The 22,593-nt window shown below is 46.8% G+C and overlaps 1 protein-coding gene across 2 annotated transcripts; it reads left to right on the forward strand.

The window, feature by feature from the left end:
* Nucleotides 1-5,118: 5,118 nt before the first annotated feature.
* On the forward strand, nt 5,119-22,324 carry Tnip2 (TNFAIP3 interacting protein 2). 2 transcript variants are annotated; one of them, NM_001394684.1, is made up of 6 exons: nt 5,119-5,461; nt 13,991-14,281; nt 16,786-16,875; nt 18,848-19,096; nt 19,290-19,409; nt 21,531-22,324. In NM_001394684.1, the coding sequence occupies exons 1-6, from the start codon at nt 5,183-5,185 to the stop codon at nt 21,792-21,794; spliced, it is 1,293 nt and encodes a 430-aa protein (NP_001381613.1). In that variant the 5' UTR covers nt 5,119-5,182; the 3' UTR covers nt 21,795-22,324. The 2 variants fall into 2 exon arrangements, 1 of the variants encoding a protein (NP_001381613.1); NR_172145.1 differs by having other exon boundaries at nt 18,848-19,409.
* The last annotated feature ends 269 nt before the right edge of the window (nt 22,325-22,593 follow it).

Below are 22,593 nucleotides of genomic sequence, written 5' to 3' on the forward strand. Positions count from 1 at the left end.
CTAGAATTCAGAACAATAATCCTTATCGGTGTGTATGTGCTGAACTGTTCACGAAGCCTATGGAGTACAGATGCTGTCTCGCACTTGCTAACGCTTACCATCTGCAAGACTTTCCCTTAATGCTTGGAGCCAATTCCAAAGAAGAGCCTGGGCCTGCCCTGAGAGCAGTGAGATTGTTGAGTTAGAGGAGGCGCTTTGGGACAACAGTAGCCAGAGCCCCAGAAATAAGCAGGCATCGGGACGCACAGGTGCCTCTCACTCAGTGACCAGAGACTGGGGCACCTAGGTCTCAGGGAAGAGTCACCGCTAGTCAGACACTCAGGCTCAATCAGATGTGCAGGCCTACTAGAGTAGATGGGGTTGGTGCCTGAAGTTCTGGTCCCCAAGCCTTTGTGGCCACACTGCCCCCTTGTGGACATTTGGAAGGCCCTCCTACCTGTGAAGGCCTCAGGTGTCAGTCAGCGCTAGTGTTAGAGCATTGTATGTACATAGCTTTGGTGTGATGGCATCAGGCCAGTCACCAACCTCACTGACCACAGACTCACATATGAGCCTTCCCCCTCATTAGGGAGGCCTCTGCTTCTTACACAGCTTCCTTTTGGGCTAAGCTGGCCCTTGAGATCTCAAGATCTCAGAACAGGACTGAGGTGTCAGCATTCAAAATGAAGCAGGAGAGAATTAGGAAAAGTTGCAGACTCCAAAGGGACCTGTATCAGAGGAAGAGGCCTTCGGGGAATCAGACCGACAATCGTCTGTCAGTAAATTAAGCCGGAGTTAGGCCTGCTCCACAGGATCACTGGAAACTCACGGCCTATGGGGACTCAGAATGAGAATCCGTCTCTGAGACACTGAGATCACCCCACACTTGGATGTCCCCAGGACATTGTATCCCTTTCTTGGGAACCCAAGTACCAGGCTCCTCCTCATTCTGTACATTGCAAAGACAGCCCCCTCCCCACACATACAAACAAACACCCTTGCCATTAAGTACAGACTGGCCTCAAACTTATGATCCTCCTGCCTCAGTGTCTTGAATTCTGGGATCATAAATCTGCACGGTAGCTCATCCAATCACCCTCTCTAAGGTGAAACATTCTCCATTCCTTTTCCTGGCCCCCACATATTCCCCCCATCCTTTTCTTATTATATTAGTTATTTTTCTTGTTGTTGATGCAAAATACCTAAAAAAAAATAATAACCCAAAAAACAAAAAATAAAAACAAACCAACTGGGGGGTGGGGTGGGATGGAGGCTTTTGGAGAGGAAACTGGGAAGGGGATAACATTTGAAATGTAAATAAACAAAATAACCAATTAAAAGAGTAAACAACAACAAGTCAAACCAACTTAAGGGAGGAAGGGCTTGTTTGGGCTCCTGGTTTGAGGGGTCACAATCCGTCAGAAGGAGAAGGTGTGAGAGCTGGAACAGGAGGCCACATCTCAGGAAGCCAAGGGAAACGATCAGTGGTCCACAGCTCCCTCCCTCCTCATTCAGCCTGTTCCCAGCACATGGAAGATGCTGCCCACATTTAGGATGGGTCTCCTTTCCTCAGTTAATCCTCCCTGGAAACCTCGTGGGCATGCCCCGGGTGTGTCCAGTTAGTGTTGGTTATTAACCAACGAGCTTGTACAAAGTTCCCCCACCTCTTAGGCTGGGCGTCTGTCTCCACTGTTAGAATACTCATCTGTAACTCTCTGGGCCTAAGCCCTGTAGTTGAATTTCAGCTGAAGACACAAGGATGCTGGCCACTTCCTGTGTTACGTTGCAGACTCTTTTTTTTTTTTTTTCTTTTTTTTCGGAGCTGGGGACCGAACCCAGGGCCTTGCGCTTCCTAGGCAAGCGCTCTACCACTGAGCTAAATCCCCAACCCCTACGTTGCAGACTCTTAACCATGCCACAGAAGGTAGTGTCCTTAGAGGTCTGGAAATCTCTCATCTACAGTTCTAAAGTCCCAAAAAGCTCAGAAACCCAAAGCATTTTTCTTAAAGCTGATACAATAGCTGACTCGAATCCTGTCTTACTTAATTTGACTAGACATTCCCTCTGTAGTTCAGGAAGTAAAAAAAACAAAAAACCAAAAACCAAAACTGACATGTTTTGTGGGTCTTAGAGATGCCCCAGTGGGAGTGCTAAATTGTATGTCAATTGTTGATGTTCTGTTGAGACAAAGAATTTCAAGTGTGGCTGGAGATAGTAGCTCTAACTATAATCTCAGAGCTCAGGAGGCTGAGGCAGAAAGATTATCATGAGTTTGAGGCTACTCTGGTTTACAAAGCGAGTTCCAGGTTGGTCTATGGAGTGAGATTCGATCCAAGCATGGGGCCGGAGAGATGGCTCAGTGGTTAAGAGCACTGACTGCTCTTCCAGAGTTCAAGTCCCAGCAACCACATGGTGGCTCACAACCATCTGTAATGGGATCTGATGCCCTCCTCTGGTGTGTCTGAAGACAGCTACAGTATATTTATATATAATAAATAAATAGATCCTAAAAAAAAAAAAAGACACAAGCATGGTGGCACATACCTTTAATCCTAGCACTTGGGAGACAGAGGCAGGTAGATATCCGTTAGTTCCAGAGCAGCCTGATCTTCATAGAGAATTCTAGGCTAGCCAGGGCTACAAAGTGAGATGCTGTCTCAAAACCAAAGCAGAAGAGAACAAAAAATAAAGAACAAATCAGAAAGGTCTTCAAGGGGGCTGAGCTAGCCCGGTGATGTACAAGCAGATAGCCTGAGAGTCTGATTTTGGACTCACAGCACCCACGTAAAAGCAAGTGTGATTACACACATCTATGATCCTATCGTGGGGGCTGTGGTTGGATGGAGACAGGTGGATCCCTGGAACTTGCTACCAATCAATGTAGCCAATCTGTGAGCTCTGGGTTTAGTGAGAGACCCTGTCTCAGGAAGGTGAAGAGAGACAGTGGAAGACACTTGACATCAACCTTTGACTTCTACACACATACATCCACGTGTGTGTGCTATATATACATACACACATATTAAACACATACATACATGTATATTACATGTATGCTCATATACATATTATACACATGCACATATGTTACACACACACACACACACACACACACACACACACTTTAAAAGACTCCCAAGTGTTAGCATCTTGAAGCAATATCACCCGTCTGTTACTTTTCAGTTTGTCAGGAACCTCGGAGTGCACGGTTATAGAGGCTAAGTACTCCCTGTTGTGTGGGGCCTGCCCATATGTACAGATATTGGCAACAGGACTTCTTTTGTTGTTGTTGTTTGTGTTTTGAGACAGGGTTTCCTTGTGTAGCCCTGGCTATCCTGGAACTTGCTCTGTAGACCAGGCTGGCCTCAAACTCAGAGATCTGCCTGCCTCTGCCTCTGAGTGCTGGGATCGAAAGTGTGTGCCATCAAGAGTACTCCTTTTTAGAGGAAGGTTCTCTCAGTTATGTGCACCTCTGTAAATCAACGCTTTTGAACTTCAAACACTTGTGACACAGGAGCATTTGAATAAGTTTCTTTGTTGTTTGATGTCTATTTTGCGGTTAGTTCACAACGAGGCTCAAAAGCACTTGAGTGACCTACCCTAGGCTACACACGGCAGTAAGTGAACAGTTAAAGCCACATATCCACTCAGGGCCAGGGTCTTCTGTGTGGTACCCCCCCCCCTTCTCTTTCATCCCACAACTGCCTTGGTCAGTCAAGATGCACCCTGCATGGCCACAGCAATGGTTGTGCTGGACAATCGTCTAATATGTGGAAGTTTGAATGAGAGCAGCTCCCATAGGTTCCTGTTTGGATACTTGGTCCCCAATTAGGGACTCATGTAAGGTTGGGAAGGATTTAAAAGTATGGCCTTTCAGTGGTAGAGCGCTTGCCTAGCAAGTGCAAGGCCCTGGGTTCGGTCCCCAGCTCCGGAAAAAAAAAAAAAAAAAAAAAGGTATGGCCTTGTTGGAAGAGCCATGTCACTTGGGCAGAGAGATTTTGAGACTTCAGCATGCTCTCTGCCTCCTGCTTGGGGATCAAGATATGAGCTCTCAGCTTTAAACATCTGACCCTTAATCCCACTTAAATGCTTCTATAAACTGCCTTGGTCCTGGCATTTTGTCACAGTAATAGAAAAAAAAATACACACCTATTCTCTAGTGTGATAACACCCCTACCAGGTAGGGAAGGCAGCAGCTGCGATGCATCGCTTCTGACTGGAGTTTTGGCTCTGAAGGCTAAGAAGGAGCTGAACATAAGTGAGCCAGGTCCGTGACTCCTAGTATCCATCCTATAAATTCTTGGTGAGGTCTGGCTTTGCATATAGTTTGATACTTGCAAGGGAGTGTGTTCCTGCAGGTTCAACCAGAGCTTGGCTGTGAGCAGACAGGATACTGAGAAGGAGACTGAGCAGAGAAGAAACACATCCTCACCTAGGGAGAGGACTTCCATGAGATCTTAGCAAGGAGCCTTTGAAAGATCTTCACGGAGGAGAGACTTCCCAGAGGAAAAATAGGGTTTGTATGGAAGCTGTGGGAAGGGAAGGGCCAGCGCCCTCCTGTCTTCTGCTTGAAGAACAGTTTCTAGCGCTAAGGCCATCCTAACTCGAATTTAGGGGCATGCTGGCGTTTGGTGGCTGGCTCTGGGGTCCACCATGTACTGTGAGCTCAGTGTCCCTGTATGAAGAAACACAAGTCAAGTCCCTGAAGAGGAAGGAGCCCCGCCAATGAAACCTGACCACACTTCATGTCCAATGTCTGAAGTCCTTGGATTTATTTGCTTTTCTTCAGCTGCTGTACCAGAGGATACCTAACCCCAAACCCTGGTCACAGATGGGATCTGACTCCAGGAAAATACCTCAGACGCAGGGAATAGGGCCGTGGTGACAAGTCTAAGACTGTGGGGCAGACAGCACCTAGAAGGGAGCTGGCACGTCAAGAGAAAGTGAGATCATCGAGAGAGAGGGGCGGTGACAGCTGTGGGCGGGGGCGGAGTCAGACTCCCAGCGGAGGGCGAGGCGGAGCCAGCTGTGTGCGGGGGCGGAGTCAGACTCTGGGCAGAGGGCGAGGCGGAGCCAGCTGTAGGTGGAAGCGGATTAGGCTCAGGGAGTGGGCGGGGCGGGAAAAGTTCCGGGAAGGCTGGTTATCGCTCCCGCAGCCTAGAGAAGTTGGAGACGCCCAAGTCCCCACGGAAGGCCCACAGCTATGTCGTCTGGGGACGCAAGGTCTGGTAGACAGGACGAGGCCCCGAGCGCGGCCTCAGCGCTCTGTGGCCTGTACCACGAGGCAGGCCAGCAACTACAGCTCCTGAAGGATCAGCTGGCTGCGCGTGACGCCCTTATCGCGAGCCTCCGCACCCGCCTCGCGGCTCTGGAAGGGCACACGGCACCATCACTTGTGGACGCACTTCTGGATCAGGTGGAGCGCTTCCGTGAGCAGCTGCGGCGACAGGAGGATGGTGCCTCGGAGTCCCAACTGCGGCAGGTGCGGGGAGGGCAAGAGCTGTTGCCCAAGGTGGCCTAGGGAGCTTGTTGGAGAGTGTGACACTGAGTCCAGAGGTGCGCGAGGTCTTGAGGGTCCCGAGGGTATGAGGCTCGAGGTGCGGGTCTGAAGAGCTCGAGGTCTGGAGCATGGTGGTTTAAGGGGTGCGCTGGGGTTTGAAAGGAGCTGAGTTATAAGGGACACGAGATCCTGAGGCAAGTGGGTCCTAAGGAGCTCTGGGTCCTGAGGTTTCAGGGTCTGAAGGGCGTGGGGATCTGAGGCGCAGGGAATCCTGAGGGATTGGGGTCTGAAGGCGAGAGTCTGGGTAGTTCAGGATACTGAGCACTTCGAGATTCATTCGTAGGCCGGAGAGTTAGGCAGAGTTGAGCAGGAGTCTCTGGGGCACAGGGTTCTGGTGAGCACCAGGGTGGCAGAAGTGTGACGTTTGAGGAGTACCAAGTCCTGACATTCTGTTGAGGTTATGAGCAGTTCTGAGGAACATGTGATGGAGGTTAATTTGGGACAGACCCCCTGGGTCTCTCGACTTTGGGGGTGCTGCTGTGGGAAACTTGCTCATGAAATTCCATGGGGGCAGAGGTCTGAGGAATGTGAGGGATCCGAGAGTGCAGGGATCTGTGGGGCATAATGTTCTGAGGTAGCCTTGAACACATGGTTCTGTTGGTAGTGAGCTTCTCCAATATGTGCTCTGGGTCCCAAAGGGGTGTGTAGCGGCTTTAATCACTGCTTATTACTTTGAAGAGACATCATGACCAAGGGCAACTCTTATAATAGAAAGCATTTAATTGGGCGCTGGCTTACAGTTTCAGAGAGTTAGTTCATTATCATCATGGTGGGGAGTGTGGCAGCATGCAGACAGGCTTGGTGCTGAAGAAGTAGCTGAGAGCTACATCCTGATCCACAGTCAGAGAGAGACACAGGGCCTGGTGTGGGCTTTTGAGACCTCAAAGCCCATCTCCAGTGACATAGTTCCTCCAAGGCCACATGTCTCAATCCTTCTCAAATAGTGCTACTTCTGGATGATGAAAAATGCAAGTATCTGAACCTGGCGCTTTCTTATTCAAGCCACACCAGTGGGGCACCAGGATTGACGAAGATGGAGTTCTGGGAGGGGTGGTGTTCAGGGTTCTGTAGGTAGGGTTCTGAGGGACAGACACTAGAGGCTCTAAAGGACATGAGTGAGGCATGGGGTCAAGAGGGTCTCAAGGACATCCTGACAGGCATTGCTCTTTGAGGAATGTGTACAGGTTCCATTGTGTTTGTGTTGGCTCTGAGGGGGCAGTGCAGGTCTTGGTTCTTGTGTTCTGTGAAGGGAGGTCTTCTGTGGAATGTGAGTTTCTGAATCCTGTGCGGAGTGCCAGGAACCTGAGAGATGCATAGGGTTCTGAAGACTGGGACTCTGAGAGAAAAGACCCACGTTTTTGGTTGGTATTTGGTGTTATATTTAGTATTATATTGGTGTTTGGTTGGTATTTGGTGTTATATTTAGTATTATATTGGGATTTGGTTGGTATTTGGTATTATATTGGAAGAAGCAGCAGATGCCAATCTGAGAATATGTAAATTCTTACTTGGTTCTCCTTGTCATTTGTTATTACTTGGTTCCACAAGCACACAAAACTGAAATGCGTGATAACACTTTCCTGTAGCAGTCGCCTCTATCTGACTACCTTGCCCCACATTTGGAGGAATGCTGGCATGTTATTCCATTTGGTCCATGGCTATCTTGGTTTTCCCCCATGGACAGTAAGCCTGACAGGGGAGCAGCTGGTAAAAGATAATATTGTTTCCAAGATTACCACTGCAACTAGATTTCTTTTTCCTTTTCTTGTTTTCCTCCCATCCCTACACCAGTTGTACTAGGGATTGAAGCTAGAGCCCAGGCAAGTAAGTGCTGTACCATTGAGCTGCACACATCTCTGGTTATTTTCTTGCTTTTTACCCAAACTGGTCTTGAACTCACTGTGAATCTCAGGCAGGCAATGAATTTGGATCCGCCCTGCCTCAGTCTTCCAGGTAGATGGTATTACAGGCTTTTGCCACCAGGCCTGGCCACAACAAAATTCTAGAGGGGGGAAAAAAAGAACGTATTTTTTTCCTGATGGTAAACTTTAGAATACGTGAAAAACGAATCCCACATGCTTTGTGTGTGGTTCTTACCTGCGTTTCCTTTGCGGAGATAGATACGTGGTCCTGTTGGGTTCACGTTTTTCTGTACAATTTTACTTTATATCGTGTTGTCATTGTTTTCTATCTGTATCATTTAAAGCACCAAGAGCAAACGGAAGTCTCCCCACTCCAAGTCTCTCTTTCTGGAAGGAGGGTTGCAAAACATCAGAGCAGAGAGAAAAGTAGAGGCTACTTGGTCTGGGCCACTAACTTAGTGTTGTGACATCAGGAGCCACAGTGAGTACAGAGCGTCAACCTGAAGGCACTTCAGAATTTGTCACCAGAATATCAGTGGGAACAGTTAGGGTAAGGGAACTCTCCATACTCACAACAGAACTACACGTGCAGTCTGGTAGCCACTGGTGCTCAGTGCAGATGGATCTACACCCAGCAACTGGCACTTGTTTATAGCTCTCTAGAGGCTCCAGACAGAACCAGTCGATGGTCCCAGTATTAACGGTTCTACGTCCACTGGCATACAGATTTTGTTCTGGGATTTTAAGAACTATTTGCAATTTTATTTAGGGAATTTTGTTAACAGTGTGGTGACTAAATATTACAAAACCATGTGTGGACTGAGGAGTCTGCCAAAACAAATTGACTGACTATATTAGTAGTAGAAATATGTGTCAAAAATTACCCTGTTAAAATAACTACTCTGTTCACTTTAATTTCAGTGTTGCTTCTTTCTATGATGTAGCTTCCTTGGTTATGTGGTTTGCAGAGGTGTGCACAGGATAAGGCTTATGTAATTAGTATAATTTATTAGTTATTAATGTAATATATTTTATGCCTACATACTAATAACTGTCTTAGTTACTTTTCTATGGCTGTGGAGAGATACTATGACCCAGGCAAGTTACAAAAGAAAGCATTCAATCGGGGGCCTGTTTACAGTTTCAGGGAGTGAGTCCATGACCATTATGGGTGCAGCAGGCAGGTGTCCTGCTGAGAGGTAGCTGAGGCCTTACATCTGATCCACAGGAGGCAGAGAAAGAGATGGGGCTTGGTGAAGGGGATAAAGGCACTCGCCCACCCCCAGTGACTGGCACACATTTTCCAGCAAGGCCAGACCTCCCATTCCTTCACAAACAGTTCCACCAACTGGGAATTAAACATTTAAATACATGAGCCCATGGAGGCCATTCTCATTTGAACCACCCCAGTAACTAATGTAACACATTCCCTGACGACAGATCTGTGTAAGCACAATTTTAGTAAATGTCAAAGGGATTATGTGCTTGTCAACTCAGTGCAAATACAGAAGGACTTTAAAACAACTTATCATTTTCTTACCTCTTTTTTTAAAGATCTATTTATTTATTATATATAAGTACACTGTAGTTGTCTTCAGATGCACCAGAAGAGGACATCAGACCTCATTACACATGGTTGTGAGGCACCATGTGGTTGCTGGGATTTGAACTCAGGACCTCTGGAAGAGCAGTCAGTGCTCTTAACCACTGAGCCATCTCTCCAGCCCACTTTCTTACCTCTTGTCATTAAATTCTACTAGTGAATGCAACATTGTTATGTTTTAAATCCTTTGATTTTCATCTGTAATGAGAGGAAAAGAACAACTGGCTTTAATTTTGAAAGCAAATACTGTGGGGCTAGAAAGATGACTCTCATGGTGTGGTGGTGTACATACCCTAATCCCAGCATTTGGGAGACGGGGCAGGCAGATCTCTGAGTCTGAAGATAGGTAGGGCTGCCCAAAGGAACCCTGTCTTGGAAAAAAAAATCCCCCAACCAACCAACCAACCAACCAACCAACCAACCAACCAACCAACCAGTGCACAGTACCCTTGATTCACAGCATCAAGGGGTTTACAAGTGCCTGTTACTCCAGCCCCAAGGACCCAGCATCCTCTTCTGGCCTCTGTAATAATCCACCAACAAATGCATAGTAATATGCAGACACCTAAAATGAAAGTTTGGCACCAGGCGTAGTGCTGAACAGCTTTGCACAGTGGCACACGCCTTTAATCCCACCACTAGAAGGCAGAGGCAGGTAGATCTCTGAGAGTTTGAGGCCAGTCTGGTCTACATAGTGAGTTCTAGCCAGAGCTACATAGTGAGACCCTATTTCAAAAAGTCAAGTAAAATCTAAGAGAATAAAAGAAATAGTGTTGGCAAGATGGTCCAACACTCGAAGGCCACTAAGCCTGCTGATGAAAGCTTGATCCCCAGAACTCATGTGGTAGAAGGAGAGACAGAGTCCTGCAAGTTGACCTCTATATGCATGCCCAGTCATGCAGGCTTTTGCGTACACACACACACAGACTCACACACAAAGGAGCAAGATATTAATGACATTTTTGTGGATATAAAACTGACAGAAGAGATTAAACTAAAAATGAACAGCATGTGTTGAAGGTGATTTGAAGAGGATCAGGAGGAGCAGAGGATGTCTCCGGTGGTACAAGCCAAGGGCCCACACCTGGTAATGGCATTTTCAGGATCCCAGCTTGGCCAAGGGAGTGTACATTCAAGGAAAATGTGTAATTTTTTTCCATCTTTATTAACTTGGGTATTTCTTTTCTTTTTTTTTTTTTTTTTTTTTGGAGCTGGGGACCGAACCCAGGGCCTTGCGCTTGCTAGGCAAGTGCTCTACCACTGAGCTAAATCCCCAACCCCAACTTGGGTATTTCTTATTTACATTTCAAATGTTATTCCCTTTCCCAGTCTCCAGGCCAACATCCCCCTAGCCCTTCCCACTCCCCTTCTATATGGGTGTTTCCCTCCCCATCCTCCCCCCATTACTGCCCTCCCCCAAGAATCCCACTCACTGGGGGGTCCAGCCTTGGCAGGACCAAGGGCTTCCCCTTCCACTGGTGCCCTTACTAGGCTATTCATTGCTACCTATGCAGTTGGAGCCCAGGGTCAGTCCATGTATAGTCTTTGGGTAATGGCTTAGTCCCTGGAAGCTCTGGTTGGTTGGCATTGGAAAGGCAGAGGCAGGTGGATCTCTGTGAGTTCTAGGCCAGACTGGTCTACAGAGTAAGATCCTGTCAAAGAAACAAACCCAACTACAGTAGAAAGCAAATGGTTGGTTAGCTTGCTTTCTCTGATGGCCATATCCACCATCTCTAGAAACAGGGACCCTAGACCAGAAGAGACTGATGGCTCCCACAGAGAATACTGCAGACTAGGTATGTGGAGGAATTGAGAGGTTCATCTTTGACAGACACTAGCCAGTATGTCCAGATGAGGCCATAAATGTGTCCTCATGGTGTCCTGGAGTGGCACTTGGGACCCTACCTCACGTGCAACTTGAGGCCTGGATGAATGATTTTGCAAACTTCTTCCAGATAAGATTTTCTGGGGCTGGGGATTTAGCTCAGTGGTAGAGCGCTTACCTAGGAAGCGCAAGGCCCTGGGTTCGGTCCCCAGCTCCGAAAAAAAGAACCGGAAAGAAAAAAAAAAAGATTTTCTGGGTTAATGGTGCTATTCACCATGTGGCCTGTGGCTATACAACTGTATCCCGTTACCCTGGAGACCGGCCTCCTAGGTCCTGCCTAGTCCTGGCATCCGCAGTCCTTTGCTTGCAATTTTTCTCTTCCTCGCTTGCTACACTTTATAGAGCAGTGGTCCTTAACCTGTAGATCATGGCCCCTTTGTCAAGCCTCTTTGATTCATGACAGTAGCAAAATTACAATGACGAAGTAGCAACAAAAGATAATTTTTTTTTCCTTTTCTTTTTTTCGGAGCTGGGGACCGAACCCAGGGCCTTGCGCTTGCTAGGCAAGCACTCTACCACTGAGCTAAATCCCCAACCCCAACAAAAGATAATTTTATGATAGGGGATCACCACAACGTGAGGAGCTGTATTGAAGGGTCACAGCGTAAGGAAGGTTGAGAACCATTGGCTTAGAGTAAAAGACTTTGTCTCAAAACAATCAACAAATGAGAATTACCAAACAGTACATGTTTTTATGACAATAAAAATCCAGGGGCTGGTGAGATGGCTCAGTGGGCAGAAAGTGCTTTCTGAACAAGCTTATTGATATCTGGCACCCAGGATGAAGGGAAAGAATCAACTCCTCAGAGTCGTCCTCTGACTTCTGTATGTGCACCACACCACGAACACACACACACACATGCAAGTACAATAATAAAGTTATAAAGAGAAATAATTGAAGTTTGTCTTTACAGCGTGGTGAGTCTGTGTCTTCATTTGCAGAGTGGATTGGTTGAGGCTATCTCATCTCATCATGTTCTGTTTATGCTTGAGGAGTCTTTGAAAATAGGAAAGCACAAATTTAAGGCCAGGTCGTTAAAAATGGTCATTTTGGCCAGGCTAAGGGTGCAGGTACTCCTAGCACTCAGGAGGCTAAGCTTTCGCTCAACGGTCCAAGCCAGTCTGGGCAACCTAGACAAAGTTTGTTATTTATTTATTTAAATTTTTATTTATATGTGTGAGTGTTTTGTTTGCATGAATGTCTGGGCACCACATGTCTGTCTGGTTTTTGTGGAGGCAAGAGGAGGATATCAGATACCCTGGAAGTGGAGTTACAGGCCATGTCGAGTGGCCATGTGGGTGCTGGGACTTGAACTAGGGTCTTCTGGAAGATCATTCAGTGCTCTTAACCACTGAGTCATATCTCTAGCCCCAGAAAAAGTCTCCCCCAGTACCCAGACAGGGTTTCTCTGTGTAGCCTTGACTGTCCTGGAACTCCCTCTTTAAACCAATCTGGCCTCAAACTCAGAGATCCACCTGCCTCTGCCTCCTGAGTGTGGGATCAAAGGTGTGTGCCACCATCTGACTCTTCAGAAAAAGTCTTAAACAACACAAAGTAAAACAAAATTGCCACTTAAGGACGGTGATCCCAGCACATTAGAAGCCTGAGGCAGGAAGACTGCCATGAGTTTGAGGTTCAACTGAGCTGTAGAGAGATATCTTGTGTCAAAAAAATAATAATGGGCTGGAGAGATGGCTCAGCGGTTAAGAGCACCCGACTGCTCTTCCAGAGGTCATGAGTTCAATTCTCAGCAACCACATGGTGGCTCACAACCATCTGTAAAGGGATCCGATGATATAATAAATAAATAAATCTTTAAAAAAATAATAAAAAGGATATAATTGTTTTAGGCTGGACTGGAACTCATTAGGTAGAGAAGGCTGATTGAAACTCTTGGTAGTCCTTCTGCCTCAGATTCCCAAGTGCTAGGATTACAGGAATGGGCCACCACACCCAGCTTTTTTTCTCTTTTTAAGTAGTCATTAGGATTTCAGGCTATATTAGTTTTCTAAACAAAGTACCACAAATGGTCAACTTTAAGCAACAGAGATTTAATTTTTCACGGTCCTAGATGTTAGAAGCACCATGGTGATCAAGGTGTCAGCTGTCCTCTTTACCTCTTCCTGCCTTTGGTCAGAGCTGCTGGTCCTTGGTGTTCTTTGGCTTACAGGTACTGCACCGCAGTCTCTGTCTTCACGTGGCCATCTCTTCTAAGCACATCTATCTAAAATTTCTCCTTTCAGATGGACATCAGCGGTTAGATAAGGAATAGTCCTAACTCAGTATGACCTCACTTGAACTAATGATCTCTGCAAATACTCAAGTTTTCATTAAGTAACTAATTTTTCTGGTTTTTTGAAACAGGGTTTCTCACTGTAGCCTTGGCCGTCTTGGAAGTCACTCTGTTGGCCAGGTTGGCCTAGCCTTGAACTTGGAGATCCTCCTGTTTCTGCCTCCCACTAATTATTATCATTTTTTGGGAGACAGGATCTCACTATGTAGTCCTGATTAGTTGGAACTTGTTTTGGGTAGACCAGGCTGGTCTCAGACTCAAAGAGAACTAATTACCTGGCTCTCCCTCCCGAGAGTTGGGATTAAAGGTGTGCACCATTCCATCTGGCTGAGACTAAATTTTGAGTGACATTTGAAAAATATTATAAGATGAAAAACTCCGTTAACTATATTACCTCTAAAGTCTGCCGTCAAAGTGAGTATTACCTAATGATCTGTTATCCTTGCCAGAGTTTCTTATGTTTTTAATCACATTTTTTTCTCATGTAGCCCAGACTGGCCTTGTAGTTGCTGTATAGCTGAGCATTCTTTGAACTTCTCATGCTCCTGCCTCCACATCCTAAGTGCAGGGATTACAGGTGTGTCCTATCACGCCTGGCTTTGAACCTTTGCTTTTGACACTGCTTCAGTTATCAATCTGTTTTAATCTTCACAACTGTTGCACCTGCCTGTCTCCCTTTACATTTTTAGAGAGGGTCTCCCCGGCTGACTTCAAATTCTTGCCCCTCCTGTCTCAGACCTCTCGCTGCTGGGATTATAGGCGTGGGTTATCACACTCATTGGAACTGTGCTTTTACATTCTTTTTAGGAAGTTGAAAGACTTACTGAGTGTCTAGAAGAAAAAGAGAGGGAGATGCAGCAGCTGATGAGCCAGCCTCAGCATGAGCAAGAGAAGGAGGTGGTCTTGCTTCGGAGAAGTGTGGTAGAGAAGGAAAAAGCCAGGGCGGCCAGTGACATTCTGTGCCGCTCCTTGACTGATGAGACCCACCAACTGCGCAGGACATTGGCTGCCACTGCCCACATGTGCCAACATCTGGCCAAATGTCTGGATGAGCGACAACGTGTGCAGGGAGACGCTGGGGAGAAAAGCCCTGCTGAGGTAGGCCATATAACTAGATCAAGTGAAGACTCTTGTGTGACAAGAGCCTTTGTTGTTCTCTAGGACTCCTGAGCAATCACCGAGGTCTGGAGGTGGGGGGGGGGGCTACAGAATCTACTCTTTTCTCAGGGGGAGAATAAGCTTGCTTATCAAGAGAGATCTGGTACAACATGTAACCTGTAGCCTGCCTCTACCACTCCTAATATTGGTTGTAACTGATCCTGCATGACAGCCAGGAGAAGACACTTTGGTTTTCTCTGCACTGAGGAGAGGAAGGAAGAGCTGCGAATTGAGGGGCTGCCCCCAGGAAGTGTCGTCACATGTGTATTTGACAAAAAGAAACTGAGGCAGATCTAGGTGACACTGCTGAGGAGCACAGATGCCTCCACATGCCACATATGCAGATTCCAGACCTAACGTTGCTAGAGATTCATGAGTGCCAGCCTTTTGCAGGCTCCATACATCTCAGTGGTAAGAGCTGATCTAGCCACAAGTCTCATGAAGGGCCAGAACTTCTGTGGCCAGCAGTATGGCCTGGCGTAAGCTAGGCTGCCATATAGCCACCATCAGGGCTTCTCCAGCATCACACAATAACACAGAACATCTTCATGCCTCAAAACTATGTGAGGTGGACAGCAGATGGTGACAGAAGGGCCAGAAGCCAGAAGGGACAGGTTGCAGTAAGGACCCAGGAAGAGCCCTCTGTGGCTCCAGGCCAGAATGGTTCGGGTTATGGCTCTGTGTAAATTTGGTGGAGAGGAGCATGATTAAGGCTTCAGCATTGGGCATCCATAAGGTAGTTATGGTGAGAGATGCATCTCATAAACCAGAGGGCTCCTGGTCAGGAGGAGCACATGACTGGTGGGACCAGGACTCTACAGGCTAGGTACTGGCCATGGTACCGTATTTCCTGCTGGCACGTAGTGCCGATCTGTGCGGAGCTGACAGGGAAGCAGGCACATATGGCACACCTTGCCTCAGTTACCAGAGGCTGTAACTTTTGTGTTACTATGACGACCAACAGAACAACTTCAGGGAGGGTTCCAGGTTATCATGGTGGGGATGGCATAGTCATAGCAACAGGAAGAGATCTCTGACAGACAGAGAGTCCTCATATCATGGTAGACAGGAAGGAGGCCAAGGAGAAGAGACAGAGAGACAGAAAATGAGGCAGTGAGACCAGGGGCCGGGTATCATCTACAAATAGCACCATCAACTGGGGTCAAGCTTTCAAACCATGAGCCTGTGGGAACATTTCTGACTGAAATAATCACAGCACCAGGCTGAGTCTGCATCTTATGTAAGCCTCCCCCCAGCCCCACCCTGGGGCCTCTAGATCATGTCCTTTCTAGGCAGTTCTCTAAGGCTGCAGCAGTGTTCATGTGACTGTGTGTCAGAAGTAAGGGATATATAGCTACCAGCAGCGTCTCCAAAGTGTAGGAAATTCCATCAGCAGCCATCCATCTCAGAGTTCACAAGATCACCCTAGAAGGAACACAGTTGTATATGTTTCTGCACAGGAGGTGCTCTTGTCCAAGTTTGTATCACTGTAACATTCCCCTTGAAAATCTCAAAGTAGCCTCAGTAGGCTGGAAGGTGGGTGCTGGATCATGGCACACAGGCACATCATGTCTCTCAAGTCAGTATCATTTCTCAGCCCTGGACTTGGCTGAGTCATCTGGGGCTTCTCAGCAGTCCGGGTTAGGACGTGTACTTCCTGTCATTCAAGGGGATTTCTTAAAACTAATGTCAGTTATTTACAGTTCCTCTGTTCTGTTGAATGCCTGGGATTTCTGGGATATAAAGTATATTTGAGAAAAGTTTTGATGCTTTCCAGTTGGGTCAGCCAACTGCTATCAGGAGTTAATTTGGAGTATAGCGTCCGTGACTGAATGCCCTGATTCTGAGCCTGTGTGAAGCACACGTTAGTTTGCCTCATCTGGATAAGTTCTCTTGCCGATAGGCAGGATTTCTGTCTTGGTGGCTCAGCGGGAGGTAAGGTGGATCTGTGGCCAGGCCACACTAAGGACCTGGAAAGCCTCCTGGATGCTGAGTAGTCTCCGTTCCAGAGTGACACTATGTTCCTGTCTTCCCTATCGTCTGTGATGATACATAAGCTGTGTCACGTTACAGCTGGTGTACTTATTGCTCTAGACTTGATGGTAATCGAATGTTTAGTTCAGATTTTAGTCCATATTTAAAATAGACAGCTTATGTTGGTAGGTAAGAAGGAACAAAGATAGTGTCAAGAGTGATACACCTAGAGACCTCTGCCAAGGCTGTGTCCTGGCCTCAGTTGGGAATGGGTTGAGGAGGAGCTGGATTTGCACAGTTTGTTTGTTTGGCATCTGTTTTGCTTCTTCCCCAAGTGAGCAGTCACCATCTCCGACAGTGTAGCTGCAGTGACGGTCTGTGACCTCTGCCTCTGGTCCCAACTTCCTCTCCACTTCTGCATGTTATACTCACGCAGTGACATGGTTTCTCTTTGTCTCTCCCTTATGTAGCTAGAGCATACAAGCAGGGATACCTCTGGCCAGAGTGTTATTAAGAAGTTACAGGAAGAAAATCGACTGTTAAAACAGAAGGTGATTCATGTGAGTATCTAACATTAACCCTGACAAATGACAAATGAAGACTAGAGGTGACTTCTGTCCCCTGGCTGCTTTAACTGGATATACACAGCCTCCAGAGACCTGACCATTCTGCCACAGAGGACCTAGTTCCTGATTTTCTCTGTCCTCTTAGAATTAACTGGTCAGTCAAGGAAGTACTAGAATTACCATCAGGGAGCTGCAAAGGCGGAGCCCAAGCCATGTCCGACTAAGCATCAGTCATGTCTGTCAGTGGTCCCCACCTCCCTTCTTGTGCAATCCAGAGGGATATTTTTATCAACTATTTTGTAAATGCAAGTTTTTAAGTAGCTCTAGAAACATTTTTAAAAGGTGAGGGAATCCCACCTCATCCCATCTTTTAAGTGTAAATGGTTCTTTAAGAGGTTAAATTATTTGCTGGTTGTTTACTTTTTGGTACAACCAGAAAATAGCTGACACTGAATCAGGAGAGGCTGTGACTTTTGGGAGTCACCATAACATTCCGCAGAGGGGGTAGTTTTATATGCCACATTACAAAGCATATTAAATGGCAGTTTGGGGTCTCAGTCATGCATTCACGTCTGGAATATTTTCTGTTATATCTGGTCCTGTGTTTCTAGTAGAACCATTTTGTAAGATAGCCAGTCTTTGGTCCTCGCCCTGTCAGAACTGTGTGTGATGCCTGTGGTCATAGCAGTCCGTTTTCCTAACAACTGTGATAATGCGCTGTGAAAAATGGAGATTTTGAGTATGTTGTGTGTGTGGCATAAAATTGTGAGTTGGTGGAACGGAGGATTATGAGCACTTGGTTGTTATGAGGTCTTAGGGAAACTTGCCACGTTTGAGGCTGGAGCATCACTGGGATAAGTCCAAAGAAAAACAACGTGCAGCTCTTCATCTGCATATGTGAACACAGTGTGATTCTTCAGAGTCTGGGTAGGTGTGATAAGAATTGGAATGTTTGTGTACTCTGCTCCTCGACCAATAAAATCTCAGTTATGAAACAGTAAAAAAAAAAAGATATTTTTATCAACTATTTTGTAAATGAGGGTTTTTTAGTAGCTCTACAAACATTTTTTAGATTTATTTATTTATTTGTTTATTTATTTATTTATTTATTATATACACCATAGCTGTCTTCAGACACCAGAAGAGGGCATCAGATCTCATTACAGATGGCTGTGAGCCACCATGTGGTTGCTGGGATTTGAACTCAGGATCTCTGGAAGAGCAGTCAGTGCTCTTAACCACTGAGCCATCTCTCCAGTCCTCTAGAAACATTTTTACATACTCACCATCAGGAAGTAGTTTTGAGTGTGTGTATGTGTGTTGTGTCTATATATGTTTGCACATGTGTGTGGAGGCTAAAAAGTGACACCAGGCAATGGTATCTCACCTTATCTTGCTGCATCTGGAGCATATAGATTTGGGGGCTAGCCAGAATCTGCCTGCCTCCCCATGGCCAGCACTGATATTACTGACATGTGTGTCATACCTAGATTTCACATGGATGCTGGCAATCTGAAAACAGGTCTTCATGCTCAGCAAGTTCTTCATGGTCGAACCACTCCCTCCAGAAGTGGTTTGTGTTCCCCCTCTCGCTGGGAAGCAGTTTTTAAGGCAGAAAAATTACACTGAGTTTATATCTGTTTAGATCATTAATATGGCTGTGTGGTGGTGGTGCACACCTTTAATCCCAACACTTGGGAGGCAGAGGCCAGCCTGATCTACAGAGAGTTCCAGGACAGCCAGGGCTACATGGAGAAACCCTGTCATCTAAAAACCAAACCAAATCAACCACCAACAACAAAAGGCTACTCTCATATGGATATTACTCTAATGTATCAGGGTTCCTGGAAGGCTTAGAAAGGGAAGGAAGGCAGTTCTTAGGAAAACCTTACTTGGTAAATTATTGCTGATAACCACAGATCCATGTTGGCTTGAGCAAAAGTCTCTTTTGGTTCTGTCTTTTCAGGTGGAAGACCTCAATGCCAAGTGGCAGCGTTATGATGCAAGTAGGGATGAATACGTGAAGGGGTTACATGCACAGCTGAAGAGGCGGCAGGTTCCTCTTGAGCCTGAGCTTATGAAGAAGGAGATTTCCCGGCTTAACAGACAGTTGGAGGAGAAAATAAGTGACTGTGCCGAAGCAAAACAGGAGCTGGCAGCCGTGAAGATGGCCCGGGACACTGCGCTGGAGCGAGTGCAGATGCTGGAGCAGCAGGTGTCCTCAGGCTCTGAGCAGCCCTGACCAGGATGTCTGCCTGTTTACACCACAGGCAGTGGCTGCAGTCTTGGGACAGCCTAGGCTAAATGTTTGGTGGAACTGGGTGGGATACAGTTATAGAACATTGGGAGAAGGCAGGTAAGGATTTTCTCCTCCCTTGAATACAAATGAATATTCTGTCTTTTCTCAGATTCTTGCTTACAAGGATGACTTCAAATCAGAAAGGGCAGATCGGGAACGAGCTCATAGTAGGATTCAGGAGCTGGAGGAAAAGGTCATGTCCTTGATGTACCAAGTTTCCCAGAGACAGGTAAGAGTACAAGAGAATTTCTCCCTTTAGATTTTTTTTTTATTGTGAATTTTGAACAAAGATGTATTGGCTGCCAATACTGTTGGTGACGTGCCATTCCCAGCTCTGGGCAGAGCAACTTCTCCTGGGCCTAGGGTGTGGCCGTAGAAAACCTGTCTGTGGTACTGTATTTAACTGAGAAACCCTAGTTACTATTTTGCAGAGGTAGGACACAGACTCTGAGTCCTAGTCCTTCAGGATAGCCAGTGGGCCTGTTGCCTCCTCTGGTTTTAGTGCTGGTGGATGTTGTCAGTGAAAGCCTTTCAGGCATGGAAAGCTGGACACACATGCCTTCTACCTCTCCTCCTACCTGGATAGACTCCTGCTTTGCAAATTCCCAGGAAAAGTTTGTTATTTTAGCCACTTAGTATCCATACATCTTCTGTCCTGTGATAAACCCCAGACTGCCCTCAGAAAACTTACTGTCCTAACAGCTCAGATAATAACGGTACCTCTGAAAATCAATAGGCTGAGAAGGCAGCACTGGCTTTGAAATGGTCTTTCCCAATTAAGATGTGAGAAGAACCAGAGATGTGAAGGCTGCCTACACTGTTCTGAGCAGCTGCTGGACCTCATCAGCCTCTGCTTCCCTTCATTTGCAACAAGGGCACAGGGGTGTCCTGGTAGATACCTTTGTTCATCAACCTTAAGCTTGATTCACATCAGGGCCTGGACACAAGCATCAGTTCTAATGACTAGAGGATTTTGATGGAAGCCTAAGGCCCTCCCTAAGTCCACAGGCCAAGAGGATGGTGCCAGAATGCTTTATTTAGTAGTCACAGAGGACCCTTCCTGCAGCCTTTGCTTAACTCCAGCAGTCTATTTGATATTGTAAAGTGGAGTGTGGATGTTTCCCCATCTTGTTTTAGATCAGGCTTGTTCAAGGTGGTATGGCTATAGAGGAGGCTATTCCCCTAAAGCCACAGGACTATAGGCATAGGACAGGGTTTTTCTTTAGCATGCAATATGGGCAGGAATGGGGATATCCTAACATGGCTGTGTGGGTTTGCTGAGCTTTTGGCCTTGCCTGTAGGTTTGCTGGTTTCTGTGCTGTATCTCGCAAGGACACTAATGGTACGGTTGACTATGCTGGTTCCTCAGGCAGTCTTTCAATGGCATGCCAGTGGAGTGATCTTACCTGTTCTAGGTCTGCCAAGCTAGGTCCTCTGAGGGATTCCTGATCAGCCCCAAAGGCTAGATTTCTGTTGGGGATTAGTAGTAGCCTCTCAAACACTCATCTTTGTTCGATCCAGGGAGGACAACCATGTGACAGTGGTTCTGAGGTAGAAGTGGTAAGACATTGTTCCCCTGAGAAAAATTCAAATTCAGATAATAGCACCAAGTAGGTGCGGGAGGTGAGGTAACAGCACCAAGAGCAGGTGCTGGAGTAAGGCGCCCATACTTCTATACACAAATGCCCAAGGGGTTTGTGGCATTTGTTTAGTGCACATGTACCAGACTGTGCCAAGAGTATACTCCTGGTTGCCATTGTAGGTCTCAGAGGCTGTCTAGCACCTCAAATCACATCGAGGTAGGGTGGCACTTAGTTTGCCTGTTCCTTGGTTAATGCCCAGCTGCCCACACCACCCCAGCTTTGTTTCTCTCACTCTGGTGTTAGTGGGGCATGGCATCAGGGTCACTTCCTTGACTGAATATTCTAAGGCTGAGGGTTCCAATCAGGCCTCCCACTTCATGGGTGGACAGAAAGCTCACTCAGGCCTGTGCTTTCATGATACGACCAATTATCTGTAAGATTTCTTCAGTTCACTCAGTACTTTTGTCTAGACACCAAGAAGCATTAGGATTTGAGGAGAGGTCTTCTAATTTAAGCCTTTAGAAGCTCTAGAGAGTAGTCAAGTAAAATGCCTTGATTCCAGAGGTTAGTTCTACACTCCTTAAAGAAACTTGTGATATGTGGACTGAGAACTGATGTGTGGTGGAAGTAAGGCATTTTGGTCTAGAAAGAAGCAAGACAGTAGAACTTGCTCTATTGTGAGATATGTCTCTAGTTGTTAAAACCCAGGGGCAGGCTTTGTTAACCTCTAGCACAGCCCATGTAAACTAACCTTTGCCTGTCTGCAGGACTCCCGGGAGCCAGGACCCTGTCGGATTCATACGGGGAGCAAAACTGCCAAGTACTTAGAGATGGATGCACTGGAGCATGTGGCGCCGGGCGGCTGGAGGCCTGAGTCTAGGTCCCAACAGATGGAACCTTCTGCAGAGGGTGGGCATGTCTGTACAACCCAGAGAGGTCAGGGTGATCTTCAGTGTCCTCATTGCCTGCGGTGTTTCAGTGATGAGCAAGGCGAGGCATTCCTCAGGCACCTTTCTGAGTGCTGCCAATGAGCCAGAGACACCATGCCTGTGTGACCCATGACCAGCAACTCAGTGTGTTGCATTCTCCTGAGATCTAGGGCCCAAATAGGCAGGGTCACTGGTCAGAGGGAACTATTGACAGAGCAGGAGGAAGAGATGGGGTCAGGGGCATCAAGCTGGATGCTTGTGGAACATCTCATGCGGAATCTGGACCGAGCTGTCAATTCAAAGCTGCAAGCTATCTGTTGTGGGAGTATTCTGACTTGCTTGCACCTAAAGTTGTGCTACTTGCTGGAAGGGGAAGTTGCTGTGGGAGCAGCGTGTCCTCTCTCCAGGGTGGTAGCTCCATCCTGTTGAGTAGGTAGGTGTCTTATTCCCTGACTGGTCTGTGAGCACTACAGTTACATGGTACACTAGAACCTTCCCAAACACAGCAGAGCCACACAGCTGTATCCAGTACCATCACCTTGCAAGAACACTTGTATTTCCAAAGGGAATGCACCTTTATTTCCTAATCATTTACTTTTATAATAAATGGATTTACTACTGTGCTGCTCTGAGAGTTGGGCTGGGATGTGTGCAGGAACAATGGGTGTTTTCTGGTCACTAAGGAGAGACCAGCTGGTAAGGAGAAATGTCCCTGCCATCTTGCCTCAATCCAGAAGTGTCAAGGAGAGCAAAGGAGTTAAGTCTCTTCATCAAGATAACAGGATTAAAGGGCAGAGCTCAGATTAGTGTCCAGGCATGGAGTTGAGCTGGTCCAAGAATGTGTTTACATATGCTGCAGGTAGCAGAGGAGTAGGGATGCCCAAGGAGCCCCGCTGATACC

Source organism: Rattus norvegicus, chromosome 14 (assembly GCF_036323735.1).
Source record: "Rattus norvegicus strain BN/NHsdMcwi chromosome 14, GRCr8, whole genome shotgun sequence".
NCBI classification, from domain to species: Eukaryota; Metazoa; Chordata; class Mammalia; order Rodentia; family Muridae; genus Rattus; species Rattus norvegicus.